At 47.6% G+C, this 25813-nt stretch overlaps 1 protein-coding gene across 1 annotated transcript in view; it reads left to right on the top strand.

Annotated features, from left to right (window-relative positions):
• Positions 1 to 6552: 6552 nt before the first annotated feature.
• LOC137562603 (complement C3-like) overlaps positions 6553 to 25813 on the top strand; it is a 168623-nt gene continuing 149362 nt past the window's right edge. Inside the window, exons 1-4 of the mRNA XM_068274107.1 lie at positions 6553 to 6647; positions 12203 to 12395; positions 20639 to 20807; positions 23049 to 23119. Of these exons, the coding sequence (XP_068130208.1) occupies positions 6577 to 6647; positions 12203 to 12395; positions 20639 to 20807; positions 23049 to 23119 (504 nt within the window). The 5' untranslated portion in view covers positions 6553 to 6576. The remainder of the gene's footprint in view (positions 6648 to 12202; positions 12396 to 20638; positions 20808 to 23048; positions 23120 to 25813) is intronic.

Genomic DNA, 25813 nt, shown 5'->3' with positions numbered 1-25813 from the left:
GGAAGCCCCTGGAGGAGAGACATCCCTGATCCATGTGACCCCCTCCGCTGCTGGTTGAGACCCTCTTCATCTTTGCATCCCGCTCTCCTCCATGTAGGAGCATGGCCACACTGCGCAGGTGCCTGTGGGTTTGTGCCTGCGCTGTAGCATGGAGCTGCTTGTGCACTGGGCGACTCCAGGCTACTCCCCTGGCCACACTTAGCACCTGCATAGTGCGGCCACACCCAAACATGGAGGGGAACACAGCTGCAAGCTATCTTCAACATTAACGTTGAAGTTTGTTTAAAGCAGGGGTCTCAAACTCGCGGCCCGCGGGCCATTTGCGGCCCTTGATACAATATTTTGTGGCCCTCGCTGGCAAAAGCTTCCTAATAGTTTGCTTCAGTGCTCCCAAGTAATCCGCCGCATCCCCGTCGCTAAACGAGGGCTGCAGAGCCCCCAAATCGCCCGGGGGGCAATCCGCCGGCATTTCCTGGAAGGGGCAGAGTTTTCAGCTTCAGCTGTGCCCCTCCTGACGTCAATCGCCAACGCTCTCTGTGAAGGAAGAGTGAGAGGGGCGGGCAGAGGCGGCGATGCGCCACGATTGTGAAATTCCTTATGCGGCCCAGCCTCATCCTGACTTTGCCTCCTGCGGCCCCCCAGGTAAATTGAGTTTGAGACCCCTGGTTTAGAGGGACGCAGCGCAGTGCAGGAGGGGGGTAAGAAGACTGGGGAAGCCTCAGGATCAACCAGGCATTTTCCCCCCTACTGAGGTAAATATATAACTTTTTAATTTTGGAACTGACTTTAGGTACGCATTAAAAAAATAAATCACAGTACATTTCCCATAAAACCTAAAGGTAGCCATACACCCCTTTAGAGTTGTTAGCTTGCAAGGGCAGAGCTCTCCCCCTTTTGTGTCTTGGAATTAATTTTTCATTTTATTCATCCTGTCATCACCAATTCTGTATTGTGTATATTGGTGTATATTATTGTCTGCATTATTTTGTACCCCATGTTTGTTTCTTACTTTGTACAGCGCCATGGAATATGTTGGCGCTTTATAAATCAACAATAATATTAATAATACATCTAGCAATTTTGGTGGCTGATCAATCGATTAAAAGACAGATTTCTCTCTGATCAAATCTGGTTGTAGAGAGATCTGTAGGCTGCAGTAAACTGCAGGCCGATTCCCGTTCAATTTCAGCTTGAAATCTTTTGGGGATCAGCCATGTGACGCTGCCTTGCTTCCCCCTGGTGGCTGTTCCCTCAATGTTTTATGTCCCTCCCCCAATGCCTGTGCGGTTATACTTTATCAGCTGTCCTTACTGAGCATCCTTGTTGTACTTCCACATTTGCGCCCCCTTGTGTAAGTTCGGCCCAAAATTCGTTGCATCATCCATTGGGCATGCTCTTGGCGGCACCAATTTTTCATCCAATTCAAATAGAATTATTGAATTGGATGGTCGATCGGCCGCCAAGTCACGCAATCTATGGGCACCATAACCTTTGTTGGTCTGATAGCTACACAATGTCCCCCCACCGTCCTGTGAAAGTATCACCTGTCCTTGTCACAGCTGTGGCATTGTATGCTAATGGGCTTGTAGTGTCCCGACCTGTTTGTCATTGTGGGTCACAGATGAGCCCTTCTCAACCAACACACAAAACAGGCTGCTAATCATTCACCAAATCCCGGAACTTATCTTATCTCAGACTGGGAAACCTCATTCCTGGCAGTCACATGTAGCACTCTACAGTTTGGGTGCAATGCCAGGACCATGGAAACGGCATTGTTCTCAGGAACATCCCTGGTACTGAGTGATGAACTTAACCACCCTGGCGTTCTATTAAGATCGCCAGGGCGGCTGCGGGAGGGTTTTTTTTAAATAAAAAAAAAACAATTTCATGCAGCCAACTGAAAGTTGGCTGCATGAAAGCCCACTAGATGGCGCTCCGGAGGCGTTCTTCTGATCGCCTCCGGTGGCCAAAAGTAACACGGAAGGCCGCAATGAGCGGCCTTCCGTGTTTTGCTTACTTCATCGCCATGGCGACGAGCGGAGTGACGTCATGGACGTCAGCCGACGTCCTGACGTCAGCCGCCTCCGATCCAGCCCTTAGCGCTGGCCGGAACTATTTGTTCCGGCTGCGCAGGGCTCAGGCGGCTGGGGGGACCCTCTTTCGCCGCTGCTCGCGGCGGATCGCCGCAGAGCGGCGGCGATCAGGCAGCACACGCGGCTGGCAAAGTGCCGGCTGCGTGTGCTGCTTTTTATTTCGTAAAAATCGGCCCAGCAGGGCCTGAGCGGCAGCCATCGGCGGTGATGGACGAGCTGAGCTCGTCCATACCGCTAAGATGGTTAAACTGCCCGTATGCATGCATCGATTTTTCTGATCAATTTCTGACCAATTCAATCCCTTTTAGTGATGAGCACGAAGTTCGTTATAATCGTACTTTTACATTGTAATTTGCAAATAAGATGCAAAACCGTATTGCGAAATTTCAGGAAATAATCGTAATTAACTACACCTGTGACCATAATCAGGGACCATGATTTCATAATTACGTGGAATTTTGTGGAATTTTTGCGTAATTTAGTGGCGAGTTAATAGCAAAGCCTGTTTTAAAAATGCAAAGGACATTTTTTATTTTTTTGAGATTCAAAAAACGTGTTTCTTTGCATTTTACAAAATCAATTTTCTCAAAAACTGTAAGGTCGTTTTGAAAAATTATTTTCTTGACTTGTTCCCACTCTTCTCCTTAACATGCATAGCAGTTTGAGGATGATAGAATCTACAGGGGCTTTGCTATTAACCGCTAAAGTCGGCACAAAACTACACAAAATTTTGTGTAATTATGAAAAATTACAAATGAATTAAGCAAAATCAATAGAATTTCCAAATTGTAATTACGTACGGGCGAAATCGCTAAATTTTGCTCAAAATTTCTCGTAATTATGATTAGCACATTACAATCATCACTAATCACTTTGATTAAATCTGCCAGTAATCTATTACTCCACCTATCCAATTGATTGATTCATGATAATTTAATTGTTTTCAGTTTATCAATCAAATGCCTGATTGCATGTTGGACTAGGTGGGTTGATGGTGCATAGCACTGCACTGCATCAAGCAGTACAATGCTTGTGGTTCAGTTGATGTTATTGTTGCTGAAATCTATCGTGTTTGAGTTTTCAAGGTAGGCTAGGAATCATTTGCTACTCGATTTAATTGCAATTGGATACCACCACTGTGGCGGGAAGGAGGGGGTGCTACTGTACGTAATGCAGAACAGTAGAGCAGCTGTGGAGCATTATACATTCAGAGGCGTATCTAGAGGGGTGGATCACAGGGGCAAGCATGGGAGCACAGCCCAGGAGCAGGCATGGCGCCTAAAGTGCTGTGGTGCCCAGAGCATGAGCCATGCCTTCTCCTGGGCTGAGCCCCCATGCCTGACCTTGTGCTGTGCCCACATGGCTGCCCAGGTGCTGCACTGCTATGCCTGCCCCTGTATTGCACCACCATGCCTGCCCCTGTGCTGTACCGCCATGCCTGCCCCTGTGCTGCGCCCCCATGCCTGCCCCTGTGCTGCTCCCCATGCCTGCCCCTTTGCTGCGCCCCCATGCCTGCCCCTTTTCTGCGCCCTCATGCCTGCCCATGTGCTGCGCCCCCATGGCTGTCCCTGTGCTGTGCCCCCATGCCTGCCCCTGTGCTGCTCCCCATGCCTGCCCCTGTGCTGCGCCTCCATGCCTGCCCCTGTGCTGTGCCCCCATGCCTGCCCCTGTGCTGCGCCTCCATGGCTGCCCCTGTGCTGTTCCCCCATGCCTGCCCCTGTGCTGCCCCCCCATGCCTGCCCCTGTGCTGTGCCCCCATGCCTGCCCCTGTGCTGTCCCCCCCATGCCTGCCCCTGTGCTGTGCCCCACGCCTGCCCCTGTGCTGCCCCCCCATGCCTGCCCCTGTGCTGCCCCCTCAAGCCTGCCCCTGTGCTGTGCCCCCATGCCTGCCCCTGTACTGTGCCCCCATGCCTGCCCCTGTGCTGCTCCCCCATGGCTGACCCTGTGCTGCGCCCCCATGCCTGCCCCTGTGCTGCTCCCCCATGCCTGCCCCTTTGCTGCGCCCCCCATGCCTGCCTCTGTGCTGCGCCCTCATGCCTGCCCATTTGCAGCGCCGCCATGTCTGTCCCTGTGCTGTGCCCCCATGCCTGCCCCTGTGCTGCTCCCCATGCCTGCCCCTGTGCTGCGCCCCCATGGCTGCCCCTGTGCTGTGCCCCCATGCTTGCCCCTGTGCTGTGCCCCCATGGCCCCCCCTGTGCTGCACCCCCATGCCTGCCCCTGTGCTGCGCCCCATGGCTGCCTCTGTGCTGCGCCCCCATGCCTGCCCCTGTGCTGCACCCCCATGCCTGCCCCTGTGCTGCGCCCCTATGCCTGCCTCTGTGTTGTGCCCCCATGTCTGCCCCTGTGCTGTGCCCCCATGCCTGCCCCTGTGCTGCCCCCCCATGCCTGCCCCTGGGCTGCCCCCTCATGCCTGCCCCTGTGCTGCACCCCCATGCCTGCCCCTGTGCTGTGCCCCCATGCCTGCCCCTGGGCTGCCCCCTCATGCCTGCCCCTGTGCTGCACCCCCATGCCTGCCCCTGTGCTGTGCCCCCATGCCTCCCCTGTTCTGCCCCCCAAGCCTGCCCCTGTGCTTCCCCGATATGCCTGCCCCTGTGCTGCCCCCCATGCCTGCCCCTGTGCCGCCCTCATGCCTGCCCCTGTGCTGCGCCCCCATGCCATTAGGCCCTCGGCCGGGGCGGGAGCATTGCGGCTTTCTGGCAGCGCTGCATGTGTGCTATAGCATGCAACCTCTGCCGTCACGCATACATCAGTATGGTAACCCCTGGCCGGGAGAACCCTGTGACGTCACACACAAGCACAGAGCAGTCCCAGCCAGCGGTTACCGTACTGATGCACGCTATAGCACGCATGCAGCGTGGCCAGAAAGCTGCAATGCTCCCGACCCGGCTGTCCAGAAGATGGGGCCATGGGGCAATTGCAGGTAAATGAGCAGGCAGAAAGGATAACGAGGGGAGAGGTGAGCATCAGGACAGCTCACCATACATGCCCGCTCCCCACCTTTCTCATATATACTTATACTAGCTCTGGTATGCTTTATGGCTGGTTCACACGGACGGCAGGCGGCGTTGGGGACATGGGTGTAGCAATCACCCCTGCGACCCCTGCCATCGCAGGGGAGCCCAGAGGTTTTGGGGGCTCCTCCTTCTCCTCCCCAACTGCAAGTACAGCCAATTAGCAAAGAAACCAGACCCTCATTTGCTCACAAAAACCATGTTGAGGAGCGCGTGTATTTTTTTTTCTTGCTTCCAGACGCTGCTGCACAGCAGAACGCTGCTGCCATTCGCCGGATCCCGATCGCTTAAGGTTCAGGGACCAGGTGGGGCCCATGCTATCAGTTTTGCAGGGGGGCCCTAAGAAGTCTAGTTACTCCCCTGGTTGCTGCGGCCGGAATTTGCGTCGTCCTGTGACGTCTCGTTCGGGGGCGGCTGTACGGTGATCGTCGGCTTCCCGTCGCAATCAGCGTTTCGACATGAAGCTGTGGCTTCTAGGGCTAGCCAAAATGACGCGTTAAATCGAGATTGGAACGCCACGTTTGCGCAATCGACGGTAATTGTCAGTAACCGCGTGATGCTAAACGCTCTTATTCACTCGTTTAGCTGATGAGTCCCAAATGCTTGGCGGTAAACGCCGTCAAGCGTCCGCGTGAACCAGCCCTAAAAAATACAATTTTTCCCTTTGTATGTTTAAAATCAATTTTCAATTGCATGTCCAAATTGTAACTACGTATGGCCACAATTACAAAAACGTACGAGAAATTTCACGTAATTGTAATTGTCAGATAAGATTACAATCATCACCGATTATTACATTTTGAATGGTTAAAGTGATTTGTACACTGCCACATACAATCCCCTGCTTGCATGGGGAGAAGTGTCCTGTCCATCAGTGTGGCCCAGTGCACACCGAGCGGTTTTAGGTGCGATCCGCCGGCAGCATCCGCATGTAAATACGCTTGGGTAATGTATTTCAATGGGATGGTGCAAACCGGAGGTTTGAGGTTTGTAGCAAACGTGCCTCCTGCTGCACTTTTGCAGTTTGCAGAAGCGTTTTTGCCTCAATGTAAAGTAAAGGAAAAAAGCAAACCGCTCTGAAAAACGCTAGATCAGAACGGTTTTCCAGGCGTTTTTGTTACAGAAGCTGTTCAGTAACAGCTTTTACTGTAACAATATATGAAATCTGCTACACAAAAACGCTCCCAAAAACGCTAGGCATGTTTAGAAAAGCCCTCTAAACATGCCTAGAATCGCTCTGAAATCAGCTCCAAAAACCGCTAGCGTATTGCGGATCTGCTAGCGGTTTTGGTGTGCACTGGGCCTGTATTTGGATATGTTTGTTTGGGGAGTTGCACAAGTCCGTACTTTCCCCACCGCTGCTGAATTTGGCTCCGGTCCCAGTTACTGATTAATGGAACTGTTTGCTGAGAGTTGTAATCCTCTATAGCCCTGGAAGCAGTGAGGCTTCAGCATAACACCCTGCGTGTACGATGAGGAGAGGAGTGCTGCTGGGACCTGCGCTGCTGCTTACCCTGCTGACCACCACCTATGCACAGCTACCGTGAGTGAGACCCTCGTCAGTACCACTAATGCCTGCAGGGAGACCAGGGCAGAGATGGATTGAGATGAAATGAGGCTTGTACTCCCCCTTTTGGTAATCTGAAGTGGGAGAGTGTCAGAGAAGGTGGCAGCTGGGCCCCTTGATACTAATTAGGCCCTAGGCAACTGCCTAGGTTGCCTTGCGGATGATCCTGCTCTGCGGCAGAGTGTTTTGTCAGGGCCAGAGACTAGAGGTGGGTACACACGCACCATTGGTGTCACCCATCAGGATCTAGCTCTATCCAGCAGGCGGCACTGTGAGAATCAAGTGCTGTACTGTTGCTATGGGGATGGAAGGGGGGGCGACATGCATAATGAAGAGGCTTCCTGGGGGTGTGGTCAGCATAGGAGTAATGCTCTCAAGGGTCCTCTTTGTTCAAAGATAAGGCATGCCAGAGACGAAGAAGCTAATTTGGGTGCCTCCTCTTACCTCGTAATTTGGGGGCCGCATAAACGTCAATGTAAAGGGTGGCAACACACCATACAATTTTTTAAATATTTGTTCAATTTAAGAATTGCAATCAATCTTTCTAACTGATTGTAACATTTCAAAAATCTGACCAATGTACCACGCACCTATGTTCAATTTTTCCCTAATTATGATAAAAATGATTGGAAATGCTGAGAAAATTTCTAGGGTGTGTTTATGCATAAATTGACAATCTGACACACACCATACAATTTTAGAAACATCGAAGAAACATTTCCAGCATTCCGGATCGATAAAAAAAAAAATGTGACATCCGATCGGATTTTCAGTCGAATAAAAAAAAGGATTTAGATTTTTTCGAGAGATCCGATCATATTTATCGAATTGACGTTAAATCAGATCATTTTATTGTATCGTGTATGGCCACCTTTAAAATGACATAGACCAAGATAAAACTCCAAAAATGCTCCACCCGATACAATATCAGCACAAATCAAGGAATTTTAACACTAGGGTTTATAGGAGCCAACACAATATACAGTAAAGTCCAATAAGATATCACTTTATTCTTGCATAATCTTCATTGCTTTCTGGATAAAATGTAGAACAAGCTTAGGCATAACACACGTTTCACGGCGAGAAGACGCTTCCTCAGAGGCACATGATATATATAAAATCAACTGTGGACCATTAAAGGGACACTTAAGGCTAGGAAAAAAGATGAGTTTTACTCACCTGGGGCTTCCACCAGCCCCCTGCAGCAGTCCATTGCCCACACAGTCTCACTCGGATCCTCCTGTCCCCCACCGCCAGCTACTTCCGTTTTCGGCGACAGGCCTGGGAGCGCGAGTGATTCTTCGCATTCCTGCCTGCAATAGCGCCCTCTATACTGCTATTGCGGCCAGGAACGCGAAATAATCACTCGTGTTCCCAGGGGGCTGGTGGAAGCCCCAGGTGAGTAAAACTCATTTTTTTTCCAGCCTTAAGGGACCCTTTAAGTATAAGACCAGTTCTGAGATATCATAAGTGATAGCAATCCATGCTGGGTGTGTACGCAATGAAGAAAGTGAACCTGAAGCGAACCTCTGGTCAAAAAACTCTTACTTAAAAAGAGGGAAACCTCTGGATCCTGTAGAGCAGGAGTAGGGAATCTATGGCTCGGGAGCCAGATGTGGTTCTTTTGATGGCTGCATTTGGCTCACAGACACATCAGTAGGGGTGATTCACTAAGCTACACTGCTCAAGCAGCACAGCTTACTGTGGCAGCGCAAGTAACATTTTCAAAGTAGGCACACTACTGCTGTAACATGCACTACTAACTTACTGGCGCTACCCCAAAACTAATGGCTGCTCCAATTGTCCCACTCTGAACCCAGTCAGGTACAGTGACTTTGTAGGACGAGATCCCTGCACTTTGATTGGCCCAATAGGCTGCCTGTCACCTGTCACTTGTCTGACACTTCCGCTGCCTGGCAGATCAACTGTATACACATCACCATGGTCACAGAGACGTGAGCCCTCTGCTGCGCATGCGCACTGTGCCAGTTTGAAGCATACTGTATGGCTCTCAGGGAACCACATTTTAAAATATGTGGCGTTTACGGCTCTCTCCTCCAAAAAGGTTCCTGACCCCTGCCTTAGAGGCTTCCCTTGTCTTCTTTACCCCCGCTGGAAGATCCAGACCATGTTCCTCTCCATGCACAAGCGCGGTCGTCCTGGACTGATGCAAGCACGGCTGCACCTGCACAGTAACATGGAGCCATTTGTGCACAAAGGGAGCACGGATTGTATTCTACTATCGGTATTAGACAGTAGGGATGGTCAGAAGATTCTGATTCCCCACAAATTCCGATTTCTGCCCATGCCAATTATCGATTCCACGGATTTCCAATTTCCATTTTCCGATTTATGGGGAGTCTTCTATTGATCATTTTTTTACATTCTTTGATTGGCCAAATACTTCCGAGTTCTCTGATTTCACACATGCGGCTTGTAATTCTCTGAAAACACAATCATGATATTTATTTCAATGGTATTGCAATTGTCGTGTGTCCACGTGAGATTTGTGCTGTGCGATTTTTCTGCATTTAAAATTTGGACAGTATAGTGGAGGTATGTTTTTTTTGTTTTTGTTTTTTTTTTTCCTTCACTTTTTTGTCTTACAAAGCAAGTCAATGGGAAATCGGAAAAATTGCATTTTTGCATTGAAAATTACTTATGATTTTTCAGTCAATGAGATGTCTTTTTCATGTAAATTACCTTCATTGGAATGCACGGAAAATTGCAAAATGAAAAATTTGCATAGAAAACATGAAAAAAACGCACATGAAACTTCTACTTAAAAAAATGACGAAAGCTGATTCATGCAGCCAGGTTATAAAAAGCAAGTCTGAGTTCTGTGATTGGGAAAAAAAATTACTGAGTTGCAGAAAATCTGATTTCCGTTTCCCAATTGGAATTACCAGTTTCTGATTTAAAATGCGGGAAATTCAATTCTGCAGAAGCCAAATGAACATTCCTATTAGCCGGTGCCCAATAGTACATTATCTGTAATATCACCAATCATTTCTAGTAGCTTTACCCGGTGCCAGGGGCGTAGCAATAGCCATAGCAGCTGCTATGGGGCCCAGGAGCAGAGGGAGCCCAGGTGTTACTTAATGTATTCACCATTAACTTTCTAGTGTTTCTCCACCCTCCGATACTCAGTGACTATGAATTATGTGCAGTGTTTATTGCATGGTAATGTAAATTGCCCAATTAACTCATATCCATAGGTAGGGGCAGGTGGCATTGCTTAAAGTGGATCCGAGATAAACTTTTACTCATTGCATAATTGTGTTCCTTTCATATAGTTTATAGGGCATTCCTCCAGCCAAATACTTTTTTTGTTTTGTTTTAATACTCGAATTCCCTATAAACTAAACAAGCCACGCCCACAGGTTTTCAGAGAGCCAAGGCACTTTCAGGCAGTAGCAAGGGCTCATGGGAGCTCAGTCTGGGCAGCAGGAGGAGGCGGTTACTAGCCATTGATTTCAGAGGCAGAGGGGAGGAGGGAGGAGGAGAGGGGACTAAATTTACACACAGGCAAGCTGATAGCATCTCCAGCCCTCAGCCTGTGACAATGTGACAAACAGAACATGGCTGCCCTCATTGAATCACCGGAATAAATAATCATAAACTTTTGAAGCTGTTTGCAGCTAGATTTGCTGTGTAAACTATCTAAACTTTAGATAAGATATATAGACAAGTTACTTGTTATAGTTAGTTTTTCATCTCGGATCCGCTTTAAAGAGGAGCTGTCAGCCATACTATCTCAGAAAAAAAACACATATATAAGTAGATAAATACTTGCTGTACTTACATAACATATGTATTGCACTGCCAACGTTTTGATTTTAGAGGGTTTTTTTTATAGTAAAAAAAGAGAAAATCTTTCTTAGAATTCTCCATTTTAACTGTGCCAATCTTGAAGCCAATCCTTATGTTATTTTCCTCCCTTACTCTCCTCTGCCTGATTGTGTATGCATTGCCCGCCCTCCTCCCAGTCTTCAGACACTCCTACCCAGCTCTGTAATAGAATGTGTATTGTTTCAGCAGAAATATTGGCCAATCAAAGAGGAACAGAGGTGTGGGAGGGGAAACAGCTTCAGCCAATCAGGCTGCATTAGTTAAGTCTTAGAGGAAAGCAGAGAAGCAAAAAAGGACAACCCAGCATGCCCTGCAACGTCCTTTGTGCGGCAATGTATCAAATAAGAGTCAGGTAAACTGGGGAATGATTGTTTATAAACAAGAAAAGTAAAAGTGATTTTTAACTTTTGGATTACCTGATTAGCATCCTTATTACTTGTCTACCAGGTAAAAATAAAAAATTGATTTTTGATTTTATGCCCCACAGTGACACTTTAAGAGAGCATACATCTGAGGGCCCCATAAAAATTTTGCTATGGGGCCCCATAAAAAAATTTGCTTATAGGCCCCATGATCTCCCCGGTGCCCACTGCCCGGTTTGCCCTGGCGCCCTTTTCAACATACACTGCCAGAAACACTTGAACAACAAATGCTGGATTCTCATCCCAGCTGACCATGAACAGGCGTCGAGTGCCATATAGGGTGTGTATGCAGCTCAAGAGACATGTTTGTCATGTATTTCACAAACAGTACAGTCCAAATTTCACATTATGCAATTTTGAATATATGTACAAATGTGCATAGAGGCCCTAACAAATTCCTCTATGCATATGTAGCCGGCAGACCTCTGGCGATAAGCTGGAGAGGAGGAAGGTTACAGCTGTTTTTACTGCTGTTGTTGAATGAACAATATCACTGCAAAGCAGGGCGTTTGAGCGCTGCAATAGGCGATTATGAATCCTTTAGGTTGGAAGCTCACCAGAGAAGGGCTCCCTCACCCTTTTGTGTCTTAGAATTGTATAACTCTTGTTACTTTTGTCACTGTAATTACCAACTCTGTATTTTGCATATTGGATATACCGTTTTCTGTATTGTTACGTACCCCATGTTTGTTACTCACTTTGTACAGCGATACGGAATATGTGGGCGCTTTATAAATCAATAATAATTAGCGGCTGTAATTGTCTCTAACATTGCATAGCATCCCTGTTGTCACTGGGAATGCAACGCAACTGATCACTGCGTATGGGGCCTCACCGTCACCACCCAAAACCCCCCTTCCTGACGCCTAATCTTAACTGCTCCCCCCCGGCTCAAACCCCCTTCCTGACGCCTAACCTTAACTGCTCCCCCCGGCTCAAACCCCCTTCTTGACGCCTAACCTTAACTGCTCCCCCTGGCTCAAACCCCCTTCCTGACGCCTAACCTTAACTGCTCCCCCCGGCTCAAACCCCCTTCTTGACGCCTAACCTTAACTGCTCCCCCTGGCTCAAACCCCCTTCCTGACGCCTAACCTTTACCGCCCCTACCACATAATCGATAATTTTAACAGTATAAACGATGATATTAACCATATGTTTTATGGGGTGTCCAAGTTTCTTCAAAAAAAAAAAAAAGACAAAGGACAAAATGGCTGCTGTTGCACAGATTTAAATATTGGTCTTGTCTTTTCCTGGCAGATGCACCCTGATTATGCCCAGCATCCTGCGGGTGGAGACCCAGGAAACTATCATTGTGGACGCCCAGTTGCAAAAGTCCACCTTCGAGGCAGGCATCAGCATTAAGGATTTTCCACAAAGGACGAAAGAGTACCTCAAGCAGAAAGTGTCTGTGAACAGCACCACTGACTTCATCGGAAGTGTTAGCATAACGGTGAGACTTCCCGCTCCACCGGGGGTTATAATTGCCACATGTGGCCTCCAGTGATAAATGCAGTAGATGGTGCTATGATGGACATTCATTCTCCAAACCTGGCCCCCTGGTTCAAACAGCCTTATGTAATATATTTTATTTTGTATAAAAAAATTAAAGTTTTTTTAAGTGAAAATATGTTCCAACATAAATGATAATCAGAGGTTCTCAGCCAAGGACGTTGGTTGGGGCCACCTTGGTTAAGAATCTACTGTAAGTACAGCAGCTCCCAACATCCCTTGGTTCCTCTGCCAATGATCCATCTGGCAGATCAACTTGGCCAAACATTAGGCATCGTTCTCTCCACTTACCCCTCTCGCTCTGTGCCGCTCAGTTGTGCGGCACTCTATTCTCCCTTTTCGATAGCAAAAAAGCATATCACTAGCTTAGAGACTAGCGACACGTCTGTAAGCCTCAGCCCTGAAATTTTTCACAAGGATCAAGTCATGATCCCTCTTGGGCAAAAGTCCTCAATTCCACCTAAGAGTCCCTACAATGCTAGAAAATTTGGTACTGCTGAGCCATTGCCCTTTGAAAAGATGTGAGATTTTGGAAAGTGAAATAGGGAGCCAATGAAAGCCTATGGGGGATTTTACTAATTTTGCACCCCTGTAACTCTGGTTTGCAGAGATGTAGGGACCCCATCTTTGGAATCCAAGTCTAACAATATGTCTTCTACCTGCATGAGACATTTCGTGAAATTCAGACGTTGCTAACGGCCATGGCTGTGATTTATGTACGTCAGCATCACTACCATTGAAATTGCCCAAATAAACAGGTTTTTGTGACCCTAGGCTATGACCTCTTTGGCCTAGGGGCCCGAAACTCACCCGTCATGTTCCCCCTAAGGGTCCCTACAATGCTAGAAAATTTGCCACTGCTGAGCAATTGCCCTTTGAAAAGATGTGAGATTTTGGAAAGTGAAATAGGGAGGCAATGAAAGCCTATGGGGGATTTTACCAATTTTGGACCCCTGTAACTCTGGTTTGCAGAGATGTAGGGACCCCATCTTTGGAATCCAAGTCTAACAATATGTCTTCTACCTGCATGAGACATTTCGTGAAATTCAGACGTTGCTAACGGCCATGGCTGCGATTTATGTACGTCAGCATCACTACCATTGAAATAGCCCAAATAAACAGGTTTTTGAGACCCTAGGCTATGACCTCTTTGGCCTAGGGGCCCGAAACTCACCAGTCATGTTCCCCCTAAGGGTCCCTACAATGCTAGAAAATTTGCCACTGCTGAGCAATTGCCCTTTGAAAAGATGTGAGATTTTGGAACTGTAAATAGGAGGCCCAATGAAAGCCTATGGGGGATTTTACCAAATTTGGACCCCTGTAACTCTGGTTTGCAGAGTTGTAGGGAACCCATCTTTGGAGCCCAAGTCTAACAATATGTCTTCTACCTGCATGAGACATTTCGTGAGATTCAGACGTTGCTAACGGCCATTGCTGCGATTTATGTACGTCAGACTCGCCACCATTGAAATAGCCCAAATAAACAGGTTTTTGTGACCCTAGGCTATGACCTCTTCGGCCTAGGGGCCCGAAACTCACCAGTCATGTTCCCCCTAAGGGTCCCTACAATGCTAGAAAATTTGCCACTGCTGAACAATTGCCCTTTGAAAAGATGTGAGATTTTGGAAAGTGAAATAGGGAGCCTAATGGAAGCCTTAGCAGAATTCAGCACTTTTGCACCCCTATAATTCTGGTTGGTTATCATCACCCACCGACTTTAGCAGTTAATAGCAAAGGCCCCTTACATCCTAGCAACACCAAATTTGCAGGATATGTTATAAAGATAGCAGGAAACAATATTTAATGGACTTCCTAGGCCACAAATGTGAAAAAGTTTAATACCTTTTCATAATCCAGATCCATGGAGGACGCCATCCGCGCCCTCCCGTTCATTCCCCCATGGCTCCCGCAGTAATACCGGCCCCGGTCGGGTCCCGACTCCCGACCCTCCGAACAGGTCGGGTTCTCATTTTCTCCTCAATATGGCTGCCACAGATTGCCGTGGCTGTGCAGTCCGCACAGACGCGATTACACCTGCGCAGCTCTAGGGCCTCCTCCTGCCGCGTCATCAATATGCGTGCATACATCGGACGCATCGGGAGGAGGACCTAGAGCTGTGCAGCCGCAATCGCATCTTTGCGGACTGCGCAGCCGCGGCAATCTGTGGCGGCCATATTGAGGGGGGAATGAGAACCCGACCCGTTTGGAGGGGTCGGGACTCGACCAAGGCCGGTATTACTGCGGGTGCCATGGCGGAATGAACGGGGGGGCACAGATGGCGTCCTCCATGGATCTGGATTATGAAATGGTATTTAACTTTTTTCATACTTGTGGCCTCGTAAGTCCTAAAAATATATATATATACATATATATATGTGTGTGTTTATATATATATATATATATATATATATATATATTTGTTTTATTATTATTTTTATGTGCTGAGTGTGGGAAATCTGAAAAAAAAATGACGTGGGGTCCCCCCTCCCGAGCCTCTGTAACCCCTTGTCCCCCATGCAGGCTGGGATAGCCAGAATGTGGAGCCCCGGCCGACTGGGGCTTCGCACCCTGAGCTATACCAGCCCGCATGGTCCATGGTATGGGGGGCTCCGGGGGGGGGGGGAGGGGCAGCCAAGCCTTCCCCTTCCCCCCCCCCCCAGAGCCCTTGTCCAATCCATGGACAAGGGGCTCTTCCCCACCTCCTCTGAGGTGGGGGCGACGACTTCCTGGGGGGGGGGTTCATGGTGGCATCTGGGAGTCCCCTTTAAGAAGGGGACCCCAGATGCCCACCCCCTCCCAGGAGAAATGAGTATAGAGGTACAAAGTACCCCTACCCATTTCCACAAAGGGTTAAATGAAATAAAAACACAACCACGAAAAAAGTCCTTTAATTTTCTTAATTAACCAGAAATACTTACCTGTACCCACGGCAATATCCTCGGTAAATGATCCAACGAACTGTATCCTCTTATGTTGCGATCTTCTATTAAGTTGATTGAAGATCTCCGAAGCCCCCCCACTCACATAGCAGAGAATGCGTCCAAAAGTCCTTTTGGACGCATAGCTGCTAGCTCCCGCTGTCTCTCCCCACCTGCCTGCCTGCACCTGTGAACCCCCACCTAGGCTGGCACCCAGTGCACCCATGGGTGCGCTGGGTACCAGCCTAGGTGGGGGTTGACAGGTGCAGGCAGGTGGGGAGAGACAGCAGCGGGAGCCAGCAGCTTCACGTCCTTCCGAGGACGCATTCTCTGCTATACTAACTGCTCATGAATGAGCCGGATCTTTTTAATGAATCGGTTCTTTTTTTATGAATCGACTCTTTTTTTTTAATTTAAAATCGATTCTCTCAAAAACGATAAGGTCTTTTTGAAAAAAAATTTGTTCCTCTTGTTCCCACTGTTCTTCTTAACATTCCCAGTAATTTTGGTGTTGCTAGCTTTTAAAGGGGCTTTGCAATTAACCATTAAAGTCGGCGGGGGTATATTTTCCCACGGTCAGAAGGAGAGCTTGCATTGAAACTTTAAAATTGATTTTCTCAAAAACTATAAGGTCTTTTTGAAAAAAAAATTTTCTTCTTATTCCCACTCTTCTTCTTAACATTTTCTGCAAGTTTGGGGTTTCTAGCTTTTAAAGCGGCTTTGCTATTAACTGCTAAAGTCGGCGGGCGCTTAATTTTTCCCACGGTCAGAAGGAGTTACTTTAAAATTGATTTTCTCAAAAACTATAAGGTATTTTTGAGTTTTTTTTCCCCCCTCTTGTAGTCACTGAAAGATCTCAGGTGTTAGACACCTTGAAACATCTTTTCCATCACTTTTCTGGCCAGCAGAAATGTTTCTAGTTTTCAAAGTTCGCCTCCCCATTGAAGTCTATTGCGGTTCGCGAACTTTTATGCGAACCGAACCTTCCGTGAAGGTTCGCGAACGGGGTTCACGAACCGAAAATCGGAGGTTCGCGACATCTCTATACCTAACCCTCCCTGTACCTATCCCTAACCCTAGACCCCCCTGGTTGTGCCTAAACCTAAGACCCCCTGGTGGTTCCTAATTCTAAGACCCCCCTGGTGGTGCCTAAACCTAAGACCCCCCTGGTGGTGCCTAAACCTAAGACCCCCCTGGTGGTGCCTAAACCTAAGACCCCAGGGGTTGGTGGTGCCTAAACCTAAGACTCCCCTGCTGGTGCCTAAACCTAAGACCCCCTGGTGGTGCCTAAACCTAAGACCCCCTTAGTGGTGCCTAAACCTAAGACCCCCCTAGTGGTGGCTAAACCTAAGACCCCCCTGGTGGTGCCTAAAACTAACCATCCCCACTGCACAAACACGCTAAACACATATAAACAATAATATATTTAATTCTTAAAATACTTCACTACAAATAACATGAATAAAATAATTTATATATTTGTAATAGAATAACTAGCCTTAAAATCACGTATACATTAATAATATTATAAGTAGAAAAAGGTATATATATATATATATATACACACACACACACAATACAATAGATAGCCTTACAATCACGTATGCATTAGAAATCTTAAAATAACAGTAATATTAAAGGTGATATTTTGATAACTATAATCAACGCATTATAAGCGTAAAAACAAAGTTAATAGCAAAAGCGATGTATTTCTAATACAATCAGGCTGAGAAATGGTACTTAAGCATTATACATATGAAAACGAATTTTAAATGATAAAAGAAGTGTAAACGAAAATTTAGTGGTTATAGTTTTGTAAGCGATATTTTAAAACGAAAAAAATACGTAAAACTCATGTAAGCGAAATTTAAAAACGAAAAAATAAGTATAACACAAAGTCAAAACGAACTTGTAAACGATAATTGTTATAAACCTTATCCTGTAAATGAAAAAAACTTTAGTTACTACAATCCCTGTAACCGCTATTTCTCGGGCGCCCTTTTTTCGTGCCGAGCGCCGAATAGCCGACATTTTGCATTGCAGTCTATGGCGGCGACCAGGGGCGTAACTAGAAATCACTGGGCCCCCCTGCGAATATTTGGATGCCCCCCCCCCCCCATAGGTGCCAAATAATCGTAATGGGGCAGCGTTTCACTGTAAATTAATTGTAAAGTGGGCAGCATTTCACCAGACAATCGTAATGTGGGCCAGGAAATCATAATGTGGGCAGAGTTCACCAGAAAATCGTAATGTGGGCAGCAGTTACCAGAAAATTGTAACGTGGGCTGCAGTCACCAGAAAATTGTAACGTGGGCAGCAGTCACCAGAAAATTGTAACGTGGGCAGCAGTCACCAGAAAATTGTAACGTGGGCACCAGTCACCAGAACATTGTAACGTGGGCACCAGTCACCAGAAAATTGTAACGTGGGCACCAGTCACCAGAAAATTGTAACGTGGGCACCAGTCACCAGAAAATTGTAACGTGGGCACCAGTCACCAGAAAATTGTAACGTGGGCACCAGTCACCAGAAAATTGTAACGTGGGCACCAGTCACCAGGAAATTTTAACGTGGACAGCATTCACCAGACAATCGTAATGTGGGCACTGCGTTCACCAGAAAATCGTAATGTGGGCCAGAAAATCGTAATGTGGGCAGAGTTCACCAGACAATCGTAACGTGGACAGCATTCACCAGACAATCGTAACGTGGGCAGTGTTCACCAGAAAATCGTAATGTGGGCCAGAAAATCGTAATGTGGGCAGAGTTCACCAGAAAATCGTAACGTGAGCAGCAGTCACCAGAAAATTGTAACGTGGACAGCATTCACCAGACAATCGTAATGTGGGCAGCGTTCACCAGAATATCGTAATGTGGGACAGAAAATCGTAATGTGGGCAGCGTTCACCAGAAAATTGTAACGTGGACAGCATTCACCAGACAATCGTAACGTGGGCAGTGTTCACCAGAAAATCGTAATGTGGACCAGAAAATTGTAATGTGGGCAGAGTTCACCAGAAAATCGCAATGTGGGCAGCAGTCACCAGACAATCGCAATGTGGGCAGCAGTCACCAGAAAATTGCAATGTGGGCAGTCAGTCACCAGAATATCGTAATGTGGGCAGCAGTCACCAGAATATCGTAATGTGGGCAGCAGTTACCAGAATATCGTAATGTGGGCAGCAGACACCAGAAAATCGTAATGTGGGCAGCAGTCACCAGAAAATCGCAATGTGGGCAGCAGTCACCAGAAAATCGCAATATGGGCAGCAGGCACTAGAAAATCGTAATGTGGGCAGCAGTCACCAGAATATAGCAATGTGGGCAGTCAGTCACCAGTAAATCATAATGTGGGCAGCAGGCACTAGAAAATCGTAATGTGGGCAGCATACACCAGAAAATCGTAATGTGGGCAGCAGTCACCAGAAAATCATAATGTGGGCAGCAGGCACCAGAAAATCGTAATGTGGGCAGCAGTCACCAGAAAATCGCAATGTGGGCAGCAGTTACCAGAAAATCGCAATATATGGGCAGCAGTCACCAGAAAATCGTAATGTGGGCAGCAGTTACCAGAAAATCGCAATGTGGGCAGCAGACACCTGAAAATCGCAATGTGTACAGCAGACACCTGAAAATCACAATGTGTACAGCAGACACCTGAAAATCGCAGTGTGGGCAGCAGACACCTGAAAATCGCAATGTGGGCAGCAGGCACCTGAAAATCACAATGTGGGCAGCAGGCACCAGAAAATCACAATGTAGGCAGCAGTCACCAGAAAAAAAAATGCCCCTGTAAAAAGAAAAACAATTCACTTACCTGACAGAAGTCTTCTCCTCTCCCGGCATCTGGCTCGCAGCTCCCCGAGTCCTCCTGCAGCACATCTCCCGCGCTGACAGGCAGAGTGCAGGGCTACGGCAAGATGGCTGCTGAAGCCCTGTACTGGAGACACAAATAGTCTCCAGTGTAGGGCTTCTTCGGCGGCCATCTTGCCGTAGCCCTGCTCTGCCTGCCGGAGACTATGCAGGCTGCTGGAGCGGGGCTGCGGGGAATGAACTGGCGCAGCGTCTATTAGACGCTACGGTCAGTTGAGCACCTTGCTGGGGGGTCCAGAGCAGCGCTCCCCCCACGCACAGTGAGCGGGCCCCAGAGCAGCCCCGGGCCCCCCTGCGGCTGAGGGGGTCGCATCCCCGGTAGGTACGCCGGTGGCGGCGACCCTTTTGTCCACTATCCCTGTGCGCCCTTTTTTACTAGCTCCGCACGGAACAAACTAATCCTCCAGTCCCCCGCAGTGAGTCAGTTTCATTTTTGGCCACTGGCCAGTCGATGGCCACTACACCTGCGTGGCCCTGGCCATGCGCATCCTCGATCACACTCCCATTGCCAGGACCATCCTGCACATGCACAGTAGGAGATTTAACTTGGCCTGGTGAAGTGAGACATTTGAGCTCACGAAACGTGTTGCCTTGTGCTATTAAGCTTTTTTCCTGTACCCCAGTGGTGTCTTCATTGAGGTAAGCTACTTTAACTTTTTCAGTTTTAAGATTTTAAATATTTTATCTTTTTGGGCACCTCTTATCAAAGCCATCCCTCCCACCCACCCCAGCCGTCACACACACTGATTGCTATTAGAATAAGAGGCGCCCCAGGACCCCCAACACCTTAATCTCTAGTTATCCGGCTTGCAGTCACTGCCATGTACTGTATAACCTTTTCTTTTTTCTCTCTGCTTCACACACAATAAAGGAATGATAGCTGGGTGAGTTGTGCACCCCCTCCTACACTGCACCCTGAGGCTGGATGAAGCCCTGTCTCGCCTCTGCCTCGGCCCTGCCTCTTATCCCTTATTGTGTACAACACCCCTTCGCCTCAGTGGTGACCTCCCCTCGTTATTGGGTTCTTGGTCCCAAGAGAGCAACCAACGTACAGGATAACCTGTTCCCGTTTGGCTATGGTTATGCTCCAAAGGCTTTTGTTGGATGGTTGCCCAGGCTTGCAACCCACCCTTGTGAGTACAACAACCTCCGATTGGACTTGTTCTGCATCATTTTAAAACATATTACACCATCCGGGCTCCTGGTGCCTCTGTATTTATTTTTAGAATGTTCTTCTTATCCTGTCTACAGTCTTCATAAAGAGTCAGAGTTGTGCTGTATGAAGTAATTTCGGTGAAGGAGAGAGACAGTGAAATGAGCCGTGATTCTCTGATGTCATTATAGTCACTTTCTACGATTGGACTAAAGAACGGATTACTATGTTTCTCCACAGATTCCTAGCAAGAATCTTTTAACTGAGACAAAACAGAAGCAGTATGTCATCGTCATAGTGAGTTCCAGCAACAAGGAGTGCAACTTGGAGAAAGTGGCCCTGTTATCCTTTCACAGTGGATATATCTTCATACAGACGGATAAGCCCATCTACAACCCAGGAACTCAGGGTAACGTGTGGTCAGCCGTTATGATATCATAAGCCTCATTTACAGAAATAGAGGAATTTAACCCAGTATGGTTTATAGCCAACACTTTTTTCTTTCTTTACATTCGAAGAGCTATTTAGAATTCTGTAGATCCTAGGCTCTCAACATGTGGTATGCGTATCCCAGGGGGTACTTTTGATGGTTCCAGGGGGTACTCGGGCTTGATATACTTAATCAAAAATAACAAATTTAGAATTTTAGAAAATTGTAAATATTATTTAAACAACACCAACTTAGTATTTTAGCTAATTAAAAGCAATAGTAAATGCTTTAAAACTGTTTAGAACCAATTATCATGTACTACAATTAAATTTATATGTTACGGCCAGAACCCAACGTTTGGCCACTTCGTGTTGTGGCTGGCCACTTCGGGTTCTGGCCGAAATGAGCCAAATCCTGGCGGCTCCGATCATTTTCCCTGGCGCTGGCTCCGCCCCCCGCCTCCCTGCTATCGGCTTTCAGTCATCCGGAGACACACGAGTCCCCCCTCCCCCGAGTCATTCGTGGCTGCAGGAAAGCAGAGCGGGGAGCGCTGCAGACATTGCTTCTTTTAGCATCCGCTCTGCAGGGACGAACAAATTCCTGCTTTCCTACCTCTGCCTTCTTGCAGCCACGAACGACTCTGGAGGGGGGACGCATGTGTCCCCAGGCTGTCAGAAGCCGATAGCAGGGAGGCGGGGGGCGCAGCCAAGGCTGGGGAAAATCATCGGAGCCACCAGGATTCAGCTCATTTCGGACATTGGCCGTAGCGCCGCGGCCACTTCGCTTATTGACCAGCCAGAACCCGAAGTGGCCAAACTTTGGGTTCTGGCCGTAACATATATTTGTCAAAGGATACTTGTGATCATGTTTACTGTGCTAGGGGGTACTTGGTGAGTACAGGGGTTTAAAAAGGGGTACATACCAATAAAATGTTGAGAAACACTGCTGTAGATCACCTGCTCACTAACACAGCAAAGTCCCCAGTATCCAGCACCAGCAGGGATTGCCTTATAGTGGATACATGTGCCTGCCGGATGCTTGAGCAACCAGTCGAAACAGCACAAACTGCAAAATTCCTACAGAAAAACACAGTCCCTGTTATCCCCTCAGGCATGCCGGTTAGTTGAGAGTTTCGGTTGCATGTGCTCCAGATAACGAGGACCTTGCTGTATTAATAAAACTGAATTGCAGCTTTAAGTAAATCTGTAAGATCATTACAAGGCAGTTTCTAGGCTAAAATTTTTTAGTTAATATCTACCGATATTCTTCGATTTTAAAATGCAAATAGTGTAAATTATCGCAATAAAATTTCAGTATATATATAAACGATATTTTACTACAACTTCACCTAACCCTGCTCTCACACAGAACCCTCCTTCCTCTGATGCCTTACCCTAACCCCCCCCCCCCCCCCTTCCTGACGCCTAACCCTCTAACCCTTAAAACCCCCTTCCCGATGTCTAACCCTAAAACCCTTTCTGACCCCTAACCCTAAACCCCCCCTTCCTGATGCCTAACCCTAAAACCCCCCTTCTTGACAGCTAACTCTAAAAACCCCTTTCCTGACCCCTAACCCTAAAACCCCTTTCTTGACGTCCAACCCTAAAACCCCCTTTCCTGACGCCTAACCCCAAAACCCTCCTTCCTGACGCCTAACCCTAAAACCATTCCTGACACCTAACCGTAAACCCCCCTTTCTTCACACCTAACTCTAAATCCCCCCTTCCTGATGCCAAACCCTTCAACCCCCCTTCCTGATGCCTAACCCTAAAACCCCCCTTCCTGATGCCTAACTCTAAAACCCCCCTTCCTGATGCCTAACCCTAAAACCAACCTTCCTAACCTAAACAATAAATTTCAAAATTATAACTTTAAAAAATGGACAATTTCTAAATACTAAACATTAAAAACTTCAAAAACAATAACGTTCTAGATCTTAAAACAATAACAAATGTAAAAAACTATAATGCTGCAGTTTTCAAAATGATAATTGCGCACCCAATTTTCTGCTTTGGGTGCCTTATAGCCGATATTTGCATTAACACCTTTGTGGTGCCTAAATCACCTATTAGCCACTGGCACCCAAATTTCATGCTCTGGATATAGATAATCTATTTACTCTAATCATATCACAATGGTTTCCACTTACTATACTATATGGTTAAGTGATAGGTAGCACCTGTGCCTCCTGTTGACTTTGCTCCTTCTTGTTCTTCTCAGTGAAGTTCCGTGTCTTTGTCACTGGACTTACTCTGGCTCCTGATACCCGTGTTGTGGAAGCAGACTTCACTGTAAGTAATCTTATGTGGACTTCTCTTTTACTGAACTCAGGAAAAGAATAAGAGCGGCAACCGCATTCTGTGTCTTTCTCTGTATTGGATTGACCAGCAATGGTGAACCAGAACTCCCAGGAGTGTGTAAGGTCACTAAACACCAGCTGGAATCTGTCCCATAATACAAGTGTTTGGTTTCCTCCTCATAGTTACAGATTGCCCAGCAAGCACGTGGTGAATTGGAAGTTCTCCTAGGAGTGTGTAAGGGGCTAAAAAGGACAGAAAAGCCCCCTCACTAAAAATACTATGTGCAAAACAGAAAGGTGCCTTCTGCCTGGAGGTGTGATGAAGGTGTGACTGGAGGTGTGATAAAGGTATATTCTGCATATTCAGCAGTGATGCATCGTGAGACACCTCATATGCTCACTCCAGCCTGAAAAATTGCAAATACCTTCTGTTTTAAGAAGGCAAATTTCTGTTTCTCTGTTTCGCGATCCTACTTTTTATCCAGACTATTGCTTTCTTATCAGTTCAGAGCTGCAAAAGTAAGATCCTTCCTGAATAGGAGAGAGGCTATAAAGGGGAAGATATGGTATCTCCTAGTCAGCTAGCCACACCCCTATCACACCTCCAGTCATGCCTTCATCACACCCCCAGCTACACCTTTATCACATCTACTGTCATACCTTCATCACACCTCCAGCCACACCCCTACAACACCACCAGCCACACCTTCATCACACCTTCATCCCACCTCCAGTAACACCTTCATCAAACCTCCAACCACACTTTTATCACACCTCCAGCCACGCTCCCACAACACCACTAGCCACACCTTCATCACACCTCCAGTAACACCTTAACCTTCCTGGCGGTAAGTAGTGTTGGGCGAACATCTAGATGTTCGGGTTCGGGCCGAACAGGCCGAACATGGCCGCGATGTTCGGGTGTTCGACCCGAACTCCGAACATAATGGAAGTCAATGGGGACCCGAACTTTTGTGGTTTGTAAAGCCTCCTTGCATGCTACATACCCCAAATTTACAGGGTATGTGCACCTTGGGAGTGGGTACAAGAGGAAAAAAAAATTAGCAAAAAGAGCTTATAGTTTTTGAGAAAATCGATTTTAAAGTTTCAAAGGGAAAACTGTCTTTTAAATGCGGGAAATGTCTGTTTTCTTTGCACAGGTAACATGTTTTTTGTCGGCATGCAGTCATAAATGTAATACATATAAGAGGTTCCAGGAAAAGGGACCGGTAACGCTAACCCAGCAGCAGCACACGTGATGGAACAGGAGGAGGGTGGCGCAGGAGGAGAAGAAGGCCACGCTTTGTGAGACACAACAACCCCGGCCTTGCATGAGGGCAAGAAGCGTGCGGATAGCAGGCTTTGTACCGCCATGCAGTCATAAATGTAATAAAGATAAGTGGTTCAATAAACAGGGACCACGCGGCAACGCTAACCCAGCAGCAGCAGACGTGATGGAACAGGAGCAGGCGCAGGAGGAGAAGGCCACGCTTTGTGAGACACAACAACCCAGGCCTTGCATGAGGGCAAGAAGCGTGCGGATAGCATGCTTTGTACCGCCATGCAGTCATAAATGTAATAAAGATAAGTGGTTCAATAAACAGGGACCACGCGGCAACGCTAACCCAGCAGCAGCAGACGTGATGGAACAGGAGGAGGCGCAGGAGGAGAAGGCCACGCTTTGTGAGACACAACAACCCAGGCCTTGCATGAGGGCAAGAAGCGTGCGGATAGCATGCTTTGTACCGCCATGCAGTCATAAATGTAATAAAGATAAGTGGTTCAATAAACAGGGACCACGCGGCAACGCTAACCCAGCAGCAGCAGACGTGATGGAACAGGAGCAGGCGCAGGAGGAGAAGGCCACGCTTTGTGAGACACAACAACCCAGGCCTTGCATGAGGGCAAGAAGCGTGCGGATAGCATGCTTTGTACCGCCATGCAGTCATAAATGTAATAAAGATAAGTGGTTCAATAAACAGGGACCACGCGGCAACGCTAACCCAGCAGCAGCAGACGTGATGGAACAGGAGGAGGCGCAGGAGGAGAAGGCCACGCTTTGTGAGACACAACAACCCAGGCCTTGCATGAGGGCAAGAAGCGTGCGGATAGCATGCTTTGTACCGCCATGCAGTCATAAATGTAATAAAGATAAGTGGTTCAATAAACAGGGACCACGCGGCAACGCTAACCCAGCAGCAGCAGACGTGATGGAACAGGAGCAGGCGCAGGAGGAGAAGGCCACGCTTTGTGAGACACAACAACCCAGGCCTTGCATGAGGGCAAGAAGCGTGCGGATAGCATGCTTTGTACCGCCATGCAGTCATAAATGTAATAAAGATAAGTGGTTCAATAAACAGGGACCACGCGGCAACGCTAACCCAGCAGCAGCAGACGTGATGGAACAGGAGCAGGCGCAGGAGGAGAAGGCCACGCTTTGTGAGACACAACAACCCAGGCCTTGCATGTGGACAAAAAGCGTGCGGATATAGCAGCAATGCTTTTTGCCGCCATGCAGTCATAAATGTAATACAGATGAGAGGTTCAATAAACAGGGCCCGGAAACGCAACACCATCCCAGATGTTCATTGGTCATGTTACTTGGTTGGGGTCCTGGAGTGTTGCGTAGTCATTTCCAATCCAGGATTGATTCATTTTAATTTGAGTCAGACGGTCTGCATTTTCT

Source organism: Hyperolius riggenbachi, chromosome 3 (assembly GCF_040937935.1).
Source record: "Hyperolius riggenbachi isolate aHypRig1 chromosome 3, aHypRig1.pri, whole genome shotgun sequence".
Lineage (NCBI taxonomy): Eukaryota > Metazoa > Chordata > Amphibia > Anura > Hyperoliidae > Hyperolius > Hyperolius riggenbachi.
Note: the sequence above shows the minus strand (reverse complement) of the source record. Positions and strands in the feature narration are given on the sequence as shown.